This window comes from Cephus cinctus, unplaced genomic scaffold, assembly GCF_000341935.2.
Source record: "Cephus cinctus unplaced genomic scaffold, Ccin1 Ccin1_scaffold0299, whole genome shotgun sequence".
NCBI classification, from domain to species: Eukaryota; Metazoa; Arthropoda; class Insecta; order Hymenoptera; family Cephidae; genus Cephus; species Cephus cinctus.
In genome coordinates, this window is record NW_014333002.1 from 1,099,240 (window position 1) to 1,110,114 (window position 10,875).

The 10,875-nt window shown below is 34.1% G+C and overlaps 4 protein-coding genes across 15 annotated transcripts; all 4 read right to left on the minus strand.

The window, feature by feature from the left end:
• Positions 1-2: 2 nt before the first annotated feature.
• On the minus strand, positions 3-3,998 carry LOC107266091 (E3 ubiquitin-protein ligase MARCH8). Of its 11 annotated transcripts, none has more exons than XM_015736243.2 (7): positions 3,442-3,998; positions 2,849-2,954; positions 2,661-2,780; positions 1,678-1,769; positions 1,244-1,424; positions 657-922; positions 191-569 (listed from the first exon to the last, which is right to left on the minus strand). In XM_015736243.2, exons 3-7 carry the CDS (start codon positions 2,772-2,774, stop codon positions 287-289), a joined length of 936 nt encoding a protein of 311 aa, XP_015591729.1. In that variant the 5' UTR covers positions 2,775-2,780; positions 2,849-2,954; positions 3,442-3,998; the 3' UTR covers positions 191-286. The 11 variants fall into 11 exon arrangements, with proteins under 11 accessions (XP_015591723.1, XP_015591729.1, XP_024939174.1 ...); XM_025083406.1 differs by having other exon boundaries at positions 3,356-3,998; XM_025083407.1 differs by having other exon boundaries at positions 3,351-3,998.
• A 136-nt stretch (positions 3,999-4,134) lies between these two features.
• LOC107266092 lies at positions 4,135-5,821 on the minus strand. The gene is made up of 6 exons (XM_015736244.2): positions 5,626-5,821; positions 5,450-5,548; positions 5,229-5,345; positions 5,030-5,119; positions 4,885-4,962; positions 4,135-4,820 (listed from the first exon to the last, which is right to left on the minus strand). The coding sequence occupies exons 1-6, from the start codon at positions 5,669-5,671 to the stop codon at positions 4,372-4,374; spliced, it is 879 nt and encodes a 292-aa protein (XP_015591730.1). The 5' UTR covers positions 5,672-5,821; the 3' UTR covers positions 4,135-4,371.
• Positions 5,822-5,937: 116 nt separating this feature from the next.
• On the minus strand, positions 5,938-7,619 carry LOC107266089. 2 transcript variants are annotated; one of them, XM_025083403.1, is made up of 5 exons: positions 7,420-7,619; positions 7,300-7,362; positions 7,001-7,232; positions 6,437-6,925; positions 6,147-6,350 (listed from the first exon to the last, which is right to left on the minus strand). In XM_025083403.1, the coding sequence occupies exons 1-5, from the start codon at positions 7,481-7,483 to the stop codon at positions 6,284-6,286; spliced, it is 915 nt and encodes a 304-aa protein (XP_024939171.1). In that variant the 5' UTR covers positions 7,484-7,619; the 3' UTR covers positions 6,147-6,283. The 2 variants fall into 2 exon arrangements, with proteins under 2 accessions (XP_015591719.1, XP_024939171.1); XM_015736233.2 differs by having other exon boundaries at positions 5,938-6,925.
• Positions 7,620-7,675: 56 nt separating this feature from the next.
• LOC107266075 lies at positions 7,676-10,796 on the minus strand. Its single transcript, XM_025083369.1, has 6 exons — positions 10,349-10,796; positions 10,181-10,278; positions 9,799-10,083; positions 8,739-8,938; positions 8,462-8,653; positions 7,676-8,386 (listed from the first exon to the last, which is right to left on the minus strand). The coding sequence occupies exons 1-6, from the start codon at positions 10,647-10,649 to the stop codon at positions 8,113-8,115; spliced, it is 1,350 nt and encodes a 449-aa protein (XP_024939137.1). The 5' UTR covers positions 10,650-10,796; the 3' UTR covers positions 7,676-8,112.
• Between the last annotated feature and the right edge of the window lie 79 nt (positions 10,797-10,875).

Sequence of the window (10,875 nt, forward strand, 5' to 3'; positions counted from 1 at the left end):
CCTTATCTTTTAAATATCGTAAAGTTTATTTAATAACATCACAGATACAATAATTATGTACATAATTGTCTGGGGTACTCCATTTCGAATGTCCGCCTACCCCACTGTCAATATAAGCACTGAAGTACTAAGTGCCGACCGGAGGTGCACCTGGAAAGCACCGTCGTCGAACGACTTCGAGAAATAAAAAGGGGTATATATTTTATAACGCACTCCCTTCTATGGCAATTAAGAATTGTGACTTCCGACGCGCCTCCAGGCTATCCGATCACCAGGTTCGTTAATTTTAGCAAGTATCACCTTTGTTGTACAGATTGTCCTCGGACGAGAACTTGTCGAATACATAAAGTTTCAGTTGAGCGTCGTGCCTCTGTGGAGGCGGTGCAGAATCAGGTTTTGCCGTCTGCGAAGTGCAGGACGGAAGATCTACGTTTCGCGATAAGAGGGCGTGATTGAGCTCTGCCAACGGGGCAGTAGACTCCTTTAAGGGTAAGCTTGCCTCCCTGAGGGAATCCGTCGGTGAAGGAGGAAGCACAACTTTCTCAGGAGCATTCTGAATAAATATGACTCTGCAAATTTCATCAAGATATATATGAGTTACACTTCAAATTCATTAGAACTCTTGTTAATAAAACATTAAGGCACGAATATATTACCTGTTGAATGCACGCCATCTCCTAAAAAGCATAATGTATGCCTTACACTGGATATACATAAAGACCAATCCTCCTGTGGAGCCTATCACGACGACTATTAGCTTCGTCCAGAATGGCCAGTCCACAAATCCTCTTCGTGCCTCCTCGACAGAACGCTCGACGAGTACATACAGAGACCATGCGACGCACAGAGCAGCTACTGCATGAAAAGCCACAGCGCAGGACAGCTTGCGAACCTCCAGGGCTGACATATCCAGTTTTTCCCACTGTTGAGATTTTTTTGTTATTTTTAATATAACGTCACTATACGCACTACGTACACAGCCGCTTAATGGCTTTGATCATTAGTAAAATGCTAAATGATTTAAATCGGCAATGACAGATATTTTGAATGTGACGTTTCAAAAGTAAACACCACTTTGTCATCAATGCTATTACAGCTTATTTAAATTAATATAAAAGATATTGGTCACTCTGTATATTAACAGTTATAACATCAGAAATTGTTATGCTGGTCTATATAATAGCATCTTTTATGTCAAGTTCATTCCTATAATTAATGTCTGTAATAGAAAAAAGAAACTCACTTCTGAAAATGGCTTTGTCTTTGCATGCATTATAAATGTGAATTTGCATAATTCGCAGGCACGTGTGTCCGATGCCTTTATCCATTGTTGAAGACAAGCCTGATGCACATATCGCAGACTGCCACTGCAATAGCAAGGTGCCAGCAGCGGTGCTCCAACTTCACCCTCGCAGTGGCATATCCTTTGAGAAAAAGAAAATAAATATTGCTATTATCTTTGATTATCCAATGCAACAAGAAATGTTTAATGAAGAAGAAAAAAAATATTATTGTCTGTCGATTATATGAATCAACTTAAAGAACAGTTTTCGCTTATAATGCACTTTTTTAACGCTTATAATCAACACAAACTGAAAACAATACAGACTGTATCATTGTTATAAGCATGACATGTGAAACAGATTTGTATGTTTACCATGATTTTCACGTACTCACCGGCAAATGTCATGATTGTTGGATGACAATGTGCTCACCGACGAGTGACAATGATCTGGTATGACAGTAACGACTGTCGCATATGCTGGCTCCTGTGACAAGTTAAATATATTTATATGAGACAATATCATTTGTGGGTGTGATCATCTGACGGTGATGCAGATATTTGATTTTTTACTCTTAGTTATCTTAACTTTGTTACACGATGAGGGTCATTTGAGAGGAGCATAGCTCAAACCCCATTGCAGAGCTGCTTTTGTCAAACAGATTGAGATAAAAATGATCAAGTCTTTTGTTCGGAGGGAATGGTTGTTGATTCAAGATAGTACACTGGAATAATGTGTGATACACTAATCAGCCTATTAGTATGCAGCTGGACGCGTATTCAAATATACATATATCTATGTGGATAGAATACAGCATTATTGTAAATAAACTGATTAGACGTGAATAGTTGTTGAGGCATTAAACGCATGTTGTTGAATATTTGATTTTTAAAGGTTTTCCTTATAATTGGAATCTTGATATAGGGAATAGAAAATGTTTAAATGTATATTATTCCTATTCACTGTTACTTATCTAACGACCTTTATATGTAGTAAATATTTTTTATATTTACACACTTCCCTGCGTCATACAGATTATTCTGAAATACTAGTTTTGTCTGTAGAGAGTGTAGAAGTATTATGCTAGCTAATAATTTTCATTAAGATAGTTCAAAAATTTGAGCAAAGGTCATCCAGAATTACCATCTCTCTCTAGCTCTGCATAAAGTTATTTCTGTGTGACTCGGCCAGGCTAATGTGGATCACACACCCTGATTTTATTTTAGGAACACACTGTGCGTTTCCTTATGTCTTTCATACATTATTCATAAGCTACTGATATATAGTAAAATAATTGTTTACTATTCAAACAAAGAAACTGGTCAAGATAAGCTTATAATTATGAAAACTTATGGTAACTAAAACAATATGTTATACCCGTGGTGTCCATTCTGGTAATGTTTCGTTGCCAGTTGTATTCATATTATTTGAAGGTCCAAGTGGCTGTGCTTGCCAATCAGGTGGATTGACATTAATCTGATGTACTGGCATTGCACTCTGATCACGGATGAACATTGATAATCAGTGATTAAAAGCTTGAAAGGGCTTCTTATTATAAATTTTACCCTTTCTTTCTTCCGGTATCATATTGTAAGACAGACTGAACTAATTGATATTAGTTACTCTATCTCTAGCCTCAAGAGTCCTTCGATTCAATGTATCGTTGTCAACCTGGAATTATTAAAAAAAATTCTAAAATCCATATTTAAGAGTCACAACCATTTTCTATCAACTATACTGTTGTTATGCATGACATTATGGAGAATCACTGTATATTTTCACCACACAAAATAATATCTTAAACTCCAACAAAGGACAAATCCCTCAATAGAATATTTTTCCAACTACCAAACCACTGAGAATCATTTCCCCAGCTGTTCCTCAATAAAAGCCTAAGCAGTACAAAAACCTACGAAAATTAAACTGTGGGAAACTCTAAGAAGTATTTTCCCCAAGGAATATGTCTTCAAATACATCCTGTACCACGTTCTTATACACGGTCAAACGATAAGAAATCGAAGATTGTCCAAGCATATACTCCGAATAATTCACAAGCACCTTACCGACCTTACCGGAATTCCCACGACTGTCACATGCACAGCACTTCGCAGACAATGTATAAGGTTGTAACAAAAGCAATAAGACATCAGCCACGTACGTTTCCCAGTAATAAATGATCCTTTTTGGAGGATGCTAAAACCAAGGACGGCAAAGACGGAGTCGAAGTGAAACAGTGAGTCTTGAGTTCATCAAAAGACCTAATTAAGAGTACACGAGCATTTCGTCACTGTATATTATAAAGGATGCCTCTTGTAAAGCTCCACGATCAGGGACGATTTTGACACTTGCTCGAAGTCAATGACCACTGCACGGAGACGAATGTTATTTTTTAGGCGCAACGAATCGATCGCAGACTAACACTATTTCCGTTCGGCGCGATACCAAGAACACTTTCCAGCTATCACTGTCCGGCATACGGACGGACACTGACGACTTCGTTAACGATTAAAACAAAAGAAAAACAACTTCATTTCTGGACGTAATCCTTCCTCGACGACAGACTTTGTTTTTCTGCTGCGCCGCCAGAGCATAGCGTGAAGGCGTGGTCAAAACAATGGCCAATCAGCTGTCAATAAGAGAAACGCTTCTTCTAACAATGCTGATAAATCAACACTTATTTCTCCAGACTGCATTAATTATATGTGACTAATAATAATATACGGTGAAAGTATGTAATCTTATCCAAAGCAAGTAGAGTATTCACTGCGATTCTTGTAGTCGTCGCATTAGGAACTTGCTGACTTATATTGCGGGAGGAAGTTTGTCCTATCGATTATGGCCATTGCCGAACTTTAATGGGACACGTACTTTATTTAAAATAATAACTTACAACGTGAATCATAGAATTGCCTTAGTTACATATAGCTTAATGATAACAATACAATAATAATGCGACAATATCACTATCATAGAATTACAAGGGCGACATAAACGAAACAAGTGAAATCTAAGTCATGATCAACAATAATATTATACATCCTATTATTATTCGGACTGGATCAAATTATGGTAAATTACTTCAATTAATTTAGCGATTACTGCTCGACTCAGAAGCAGAAGATTTTGGAAGTACTACACAGGTACTATTAGTTGCTATCACTTGATCTTGACATCTGCAAATATTTTTTAGTTGCTCCAAACTGGTTAAACCATTAGCTTTTCTATATAATTCATTTGGATCATCGACTGCATTTGAATATGTCCAAACTGGAGGAATCGATGGTGTTCTTAACCAGCTTCCGTATCTTGATTCTTCTTCGTTTTTAGCTGCTTCAGATGCTTTTTTTGCAGCCTTAGCCTTAGCTTTAGCGATCGATTCTTGTATCTTTTCGTTAGTATATAGATTTTCATCCTTATTAAAAAGTGAAGACGATGTCGATTCCTCAGAAGCGTCTTCGGATTGAGTAGATTTCAACATATACTCCGTATATGGTAAAGGTTTATCTAAAGTGGCGCGAAGTTTCTCAGAGATTGGCCCTAGGAACACGATCTTTTGTTAATCATTGAAATCTCACTGCAAGAAATAGTTATTGCTACATACTTCTTCCAAAATCCTTTATGCCATATTCTAGTTTCCTATTTAAAACTTTTAAAGTCGTTTCGTTTGCCGAATTAGGATCTAAAAGAATATGATTTTATTCGAATATACTGTATAAACATCCAATAAAATATATAACATTGCCTACCAATTCGACTTCTGCTCATTCTATTTGGGGATTTTTTACACTCTGCTGTATTTGGGCTCCTTGCAGACTTGGAAGTTCTCTTGAGTTTACCTATTTAATAATATGTACTTTTGTTATTAGAGCACAATTAACAATTTTACATATTCAAATCTAGATCTAAAGTACATCAGGGTCAAAAAATTTGTTATCATTAACGTACCGTTATCGTATACTGTTGAACTTTCAGATTTCGATTTTATCGGTGAATTACTTTTTTTTAATTTTCTTGGAGAAGGATATCTCGTTTTGCAGGTGTCACAATACCCGTGATCATTTACTGAAATAATATTGATTATTATTAACGTTGTCAGTATCTGGTGAAACAACGCACCACATATTTTGCTTATGAAGATATTATATGTTACTGTAAAACTAACAAACCTCTATTGTTACAACAGCAGAGATATTGTGGAACGTGAATAATTTGAGGATTTGGAGCTTCTGGTTGATCGTTAGAAACCAATTTTTCAATTATCTTTACTGAAATTAATAGATATCAATAGATGCTGAGATTATATTAATTTACTTTGTAAAGTGGGCTGACTATAATTAATTACTTGCTAATGGGGCAATTGTTGGCACGATTATCCCAAGTGCTTGCATTATCTTGCACAGTTGGGCAATTTTTTAAAGACTATTACCTTGACTATAATTTTATAAAGCTTTTTTTAAAATCTCACCGTTCCGATTACCCGAATAGTACAAAATTATAATTCTAATCACTCAGTGTTGATTTGTCAACCGTACAACTTGAATATTTCATGTCAACTGACTAGATATTTATTCGAACTTCTACTGGTAAACTGTTTTTGTAGTCAAAAGGTCAGGTTTTATTTGTATTTTCTTATAAACCGAAGTTACTGTTGTTGTCTGTTTGTAAAATATTTATTTATTCTAGTACAAAGTTATTATTTAGGAAAGGGTACCGTTTATTTATTACTCACAGAAACAATACATAAAAACGACATTGTGGCGCACCAGAAATACATATTCATTTAGTTAAAATAATTTAAATAACGCTCATTATTATAATTTAAGCGTTATTTTTCCCTTTTCTCCCGTGAATGCTACCAGAACTCCAATAAGTCACGAATATTTTCTTTCTCATTCTGAGTATTTGAACAGGATGTCTCAGTTTTTGTAAAATCCAAATCAATATACTTTGTAAGGTGATAAGTCGCAAGATTACCCGTTTCACTCAGAGATTTAACATGTTTAGTTTGTGAAAAAGAAGGAGCATCTAAGATAGTAGATGATTTGATACCATGGTACTTGCTTTTCTCTGTAACAGTCTTGTCTTTAGAAGACTTGATCAATGTCTCCGATTTAGATGTTTCTGTACTTAAATCAGGTAAAGCTTTTACTAACTTTGAAGTATTCACAGATTCTTTCACTCCTTGAGAACGAGCAGAAACCTTAGATTTTATATCTGCAGATTCAGTCTTAGAAGAATGGACGGTTTTGCTCTTAGAAGACATTTCAAACAAAGGCATTTTATATTTTTTAGGCAAATCAGTAAGTGCTTCATCTATCTTTCTTGTCGAGCATGTACAATTTCTAACTGAAGGCTTATTTACTGTATTCACTTTCTGCTTATAGGCTGGGATTGTTAAATCCTTTTTTTTGATTTCCTTCTTTGATACATTCGATTTTGATTCAACAGATTTATCTTTTATACTTTGCTTCTTCGACGCATCAGTCTTTGATTGAGAAGAATCTTGTTTCTTGGGCAATGTTGTCATTTTATCAGGTGTAGTTAAATTATCTTTTGTTATTTTACATGAAGCAACAGTGTTGGAAGTTCTCGTCTTAAAAGAAGTCGATTGTGTGCTGTCATATGGTATGTGTGGAAATATCCTGTAATTTAAGAAAAATGATTAGGTAATCTGGACTAGATTATCAATAAAATGATTTGTAGTAGAGGATTCTTACTTTGATGAAGATGTATATTCTCCAGTGCTAGTATCGTATATTCTGGACGACTGTAGAGAACTCATGTTATCGTCGATAGAAGAATCTTCATACTCAGAATGCAAACCATTGCTACAGTGTTTCTGTTTATAATGCTTGCATGGTGATGGACAAATTCTATGACAATGGTGTGGATTTGGGACGTACTGCAATTGATTACTTCCAGATTGCCATTGCACTGGACTATGCATGCCTGAAGTAGTTAGAGATAAGATTAATTCATTATTAAATTCATTTCTTACGGTGCAATTAAAATTTACCATAAGTGGAAGAATTTGCAATCGGAGTACGAGGTGACAAAACCTTCTCCATTATCATGCCAACTGAAAATATTAAAAATTATAATATCCATTTGTGAGAACTTGTGACTATAAGATTACCTGCAATACCAATTGCTGCTCCACCGACCACATCATGTAATAAAGATTCTTGTTTTTTAAACATGATAACTGACAACTTGTTGTAATCACTTGAACGTATGGAACTGATATTGACTATCCTTGAACGCGTCGCGAGGCACAATATTAGCTATGGCCCTACTTTGTATTATCGGTAAGAATATTGAAGGTCGAACAAAAAATATAAATGCTATTCAACTACCATTGTCACATATAAAAGAAATAATATAATGCCGAATACATGAGTACAGTTTATATTAAAATAATTTTTCAAGAATATTTTTATTACAAAATTATATTATACCCGAAAGTTTGTTTTAATCTAAACAGTATTATCAATCGTAGTAAGTTATGGAAGATAATATTCACATAGTCAATAAATAATAAACCGAATGTATCATCATTTTCATTAGAACAGAGTAATGGAATTTCAAGTATGCAGAAGAGTAAATATATTCTTACATTAAGTCTAAAGAAAATTAATTGCAAATATCGAGATTTTTGATAATTCTTTAAACGAGTACCCGTATTCAATAAGAACAATCACAAAAATTACAACTAAATGCTGACTGAAATGTTTAGAGCATAATATTCGAATCTTACAGTAATAGCAGTCTTGCCGGTGTAATAGGTCGGCTTGGAAAACGATATTTTTTCATACAAAATTAAGCAAAGTTAAAAGTAAAGACGTATGCAGGAATTTTTTACGATCTTATTTTTACATTTAGGACATTTGTTGCTACTGAACAGTGATGAGCTCAAACATTCGGCACAGAATACATGACCACAACGCGTCGACATTGGTTTACGAGCAGAACTTAATGTCTCGAAGCATATTGGACATATAATAGGCACTGGTTTCGCCTCCATAGTATCGTTAATGTACGGAGCAACATCAACAACAGGATTGTTTGTTGCAATGGAACCATTATTTTCTTGTTGCGACAACCTACATATAAAAAACATAGTTGTGTTTATAGTTGAATATAAGTTTTATTTATAAAATTGCAATTTTTCTACTTACTGTCTCTGAGTGTGAGAACGTGATCGAGTAGATTGTTGTCGACGAGTTCTTGGTACAGGAGTAATATGATTATTTGTAAAACTACGATGTGAAGAATGTAATATATTGAAGTTCTCCCACATATCCCATGAATTTATGGCATCATCAAGAATTTCTATCATATTATGCCCATGATTTGTTTGGGATGACGATCTGTAGTTTTTAGTGATATAAATAATTAGCTTCTTGCCAGCTACTTTTTGATATTTCAAATTAGGCAATATAATAGTATACATACGGAATTTCCATAATTGATGGTCTGAGTGCAGATGGACGATGCTCCCTAGTTGTAATACCATTGCGACTTGGCATTGGTCTGCGTGAGTTTCTCAACGAAGATACAGGAGAGTCTCCTGTTAAGTCAATAATATCTAACGGAGCTGATGATTCAATATGATCCATTACAGAGGAGATAAGGCCAGCTAACATACTATACATTTTTCAATACATTTGAATATCTTTTTTAGAATCCTTTGATTCACGTACCTAGTACAAAAATAATTACATTAATAGAATGTCATAATTATCTTACCAGTACTAAACAGGTTAAAACAAATTGTAATCTGAATTCATAATATTACTATCACATCTAACCTGAAAGTTACAAAATAAAATAAAATATAGATTAAATAAAAAATACTAAGGAAGTACGGCTTACCATTTAACTTTATTCAACGAGCTTTATTAAATATTATCGTGTGACACAACTTTATGATATACCCAATGCTGTATGGTTTAACGTTTCATCTTTTTTCAGCTTTATCTTCCAGCGGTATATTTAGAGCATTCTAGAAATTTAACACAGCTGATCTACGTCATATGACAAGCAAATTATGCAACGGGATAAGGATTGTTTATAAAACCTTAAAAGAATTGAAAACTTATTGAAATGAATAACGACAAAATAATAAATATGCATTTAAAATACGGTCTTCTACTCGTTTTAAATCAGACGAACAGTTCATTCCAATTGTGTGATAGTGGCGCCATTCGTTTCGTCAGATCTGTGTTTGAATCGGTAAAATTGCAGATTTTTAAAAAATGTAAATAAAAACTCCTGGATACAGAAGCAACATATACTTTTATTGACATTACATATTACGGAACTTAATAAATTAAAACAAAAGACAATATATTTATATAAAGCGGTATTAAGTATGAAATAAATCAATTTAATAAATTTACAATAGGGAACAAATTTATCCTAGAAGGACTTCCAAGTCCTTAGGATGAATATGTTATTTAATTTATTATCTTGATAAATCAATTATTAATAATTTAAATCATGGAATAGTCTATTTATAAAGTTTAGTAACGTCTTTCATTCTATATTTTTTATGGCATTTCCTGCATTCTGCAGTCGAATTATTAGGAAGGCATTTATAGCAGGAAAAGTGTCCGCATGGAATTAAAACTGGAGCTCTCATATTTTTTTTACTAGCATAGCAAGCAGAACACTTAGCATTTTTCTGCATTATATTGTTAGTCTTTTTTAATTCCTTTGACTTTCCTTTAATTTTTGCACTTTTGGAGGGCGTCTTCTCAAGTTTAATAATAGGAACGTCAAGTTTCGCAGGACTCGCCTAAACAAGATAAAAAATTTAATATCTCATTAAAAAATATTGCAAAAGATTGATACCATTGTTGAATTTCAATACTGTCTTAATTAATTTCCATTACCTCAATCTTTTTATTTGTCTGAGATGTTGAACAAGTCACTTCTGACTTCAGTGGCTCTTGCGGAGTGTAATATTGCAAATTAGAACTTGACGGTATATCTGTAAAGAAGACCGATAAATTATAAAATTTCTCGCAAAAATTTTAAACAGATGAATATAATCAACATACTCGGCTTTAAACGGTCAGCAGATTTGCATTCATTAGTGAGAATATTTGTTATCTCCATTGCAGGTTTTAAAATCTGCAATGCTCCATTTAGATGAATTTCCATGGTATCGTAGGATTGTTGCAATTTCTCCTGTTCTGACAGTTTTGGACTGAGCCAACACTCAGGAGGAATAGCAATTCCACCATTGCGTAGGGCAAGAAGAGCGTTTGCACCTGTTTTACCCAAAGGAATTCCACCAACAAGAGCTTGCAAGCCAGCAGCCACAATATTTCCCATCGGCCCATTTAGCAGTTGATCCATTCTGAATATTTCTTGATAATGAATTTTTAATCCTTTTAATATTTTTCAAAGAAATTCTCCTCAAATTAAATCGCTCAGCGACACTGATAATGATGTACTAAGCCAGCTTAGAAGTAGAAACATTGGACAACTAATGTACATCTTCATCAACTTCACAGAGGTCATCAAGAGAAAATATAACAAAAAATTGTAAATATTTTAAATACCAATTAGAAAAACAAATCGA

Bases quoted from the DNA above. Each gene is read 5' to 3' on its own strand.
- LOC107266091 (XM_015736237.2), bottom strand. From the start codon at position 2,798: ATGTTCATCCGTGATCAGAGTGCAATGCCAGTACATCAGATTAATGTC. The intron at 923-1,243 runs GTGAGTTTCTTT...AAATCTCAACAG, and splicing joins AGACAAAGCCATTTTCAGAA to TGGGAAAAACTGGATATGTC. The intron at 570-656 runs GTAATATATTCG...TGAAATTTGCAG, and splicing joins AGATGGCGTGCATTCAACAG to AGTCATATTTATTCAGAATG.
- LOC107266092 (XM_015736244.2), bottom strand. From the start codon at position 5,671: ATGCAAGCACTTGGGATAATCGTGCCAACAATTGCCCCATTAGCAA. The intron at 5,120-5,228 runs GTACGTTAATGA...ATTATTAAATAG, and splicing joins TTCAACAGTATACGATAACG to GTAAACTCAAGAGAACTTCC. The intron at 4,963-5,029 runs GTAGGCAATGTT...ATATTCTTTTAG, and splicing joins AATGAGCAGAAGTCGAATTG to ATCCTAATTCGGCAAACGAA.
- LOC107266089 (XM_015736233.2), bottom strand. From the start codon at position 7,483: ATGTTTAAAAAACAAGAATCTTTATTACATGATGTGGTCGGTGGAGCA. The intron at 7,363-7,419 runs GTAATCTTATAG...TAATATTTTCAG, and splicing joins AGCAGCAATTGGTATTGCAG to TTGGCATGATAATGGAGAAG. The intron at 6,926-7,000 runs GTAAGAATCCTC...CTTAAATTACAG, and splicing joins GAATATACATCTTCATCAAA to GATATTTCCACACATACCAT.
- LOC107266075 (XM_025083369.1), bottom strand. From the start codon at position 10,649: ATGGATCAACTGCTAAATGGGCCGATGGGAAATATTGTGGCTGCTGGC. The intron at 8,939-9,798 runs TAGACTATTCCA...ATGTATTGAAAA, and splicing joins ACGTTACTAAACTTTATAAA to ATGTATAGTATGTTAGCTGG. The intron at 8,654-8,738 runs GTATGTATACTA...TAAAAACTACAG, and splicing joins CCATCAATTATGGAAATTCC to ATCGTCATCCCAAACAAATC.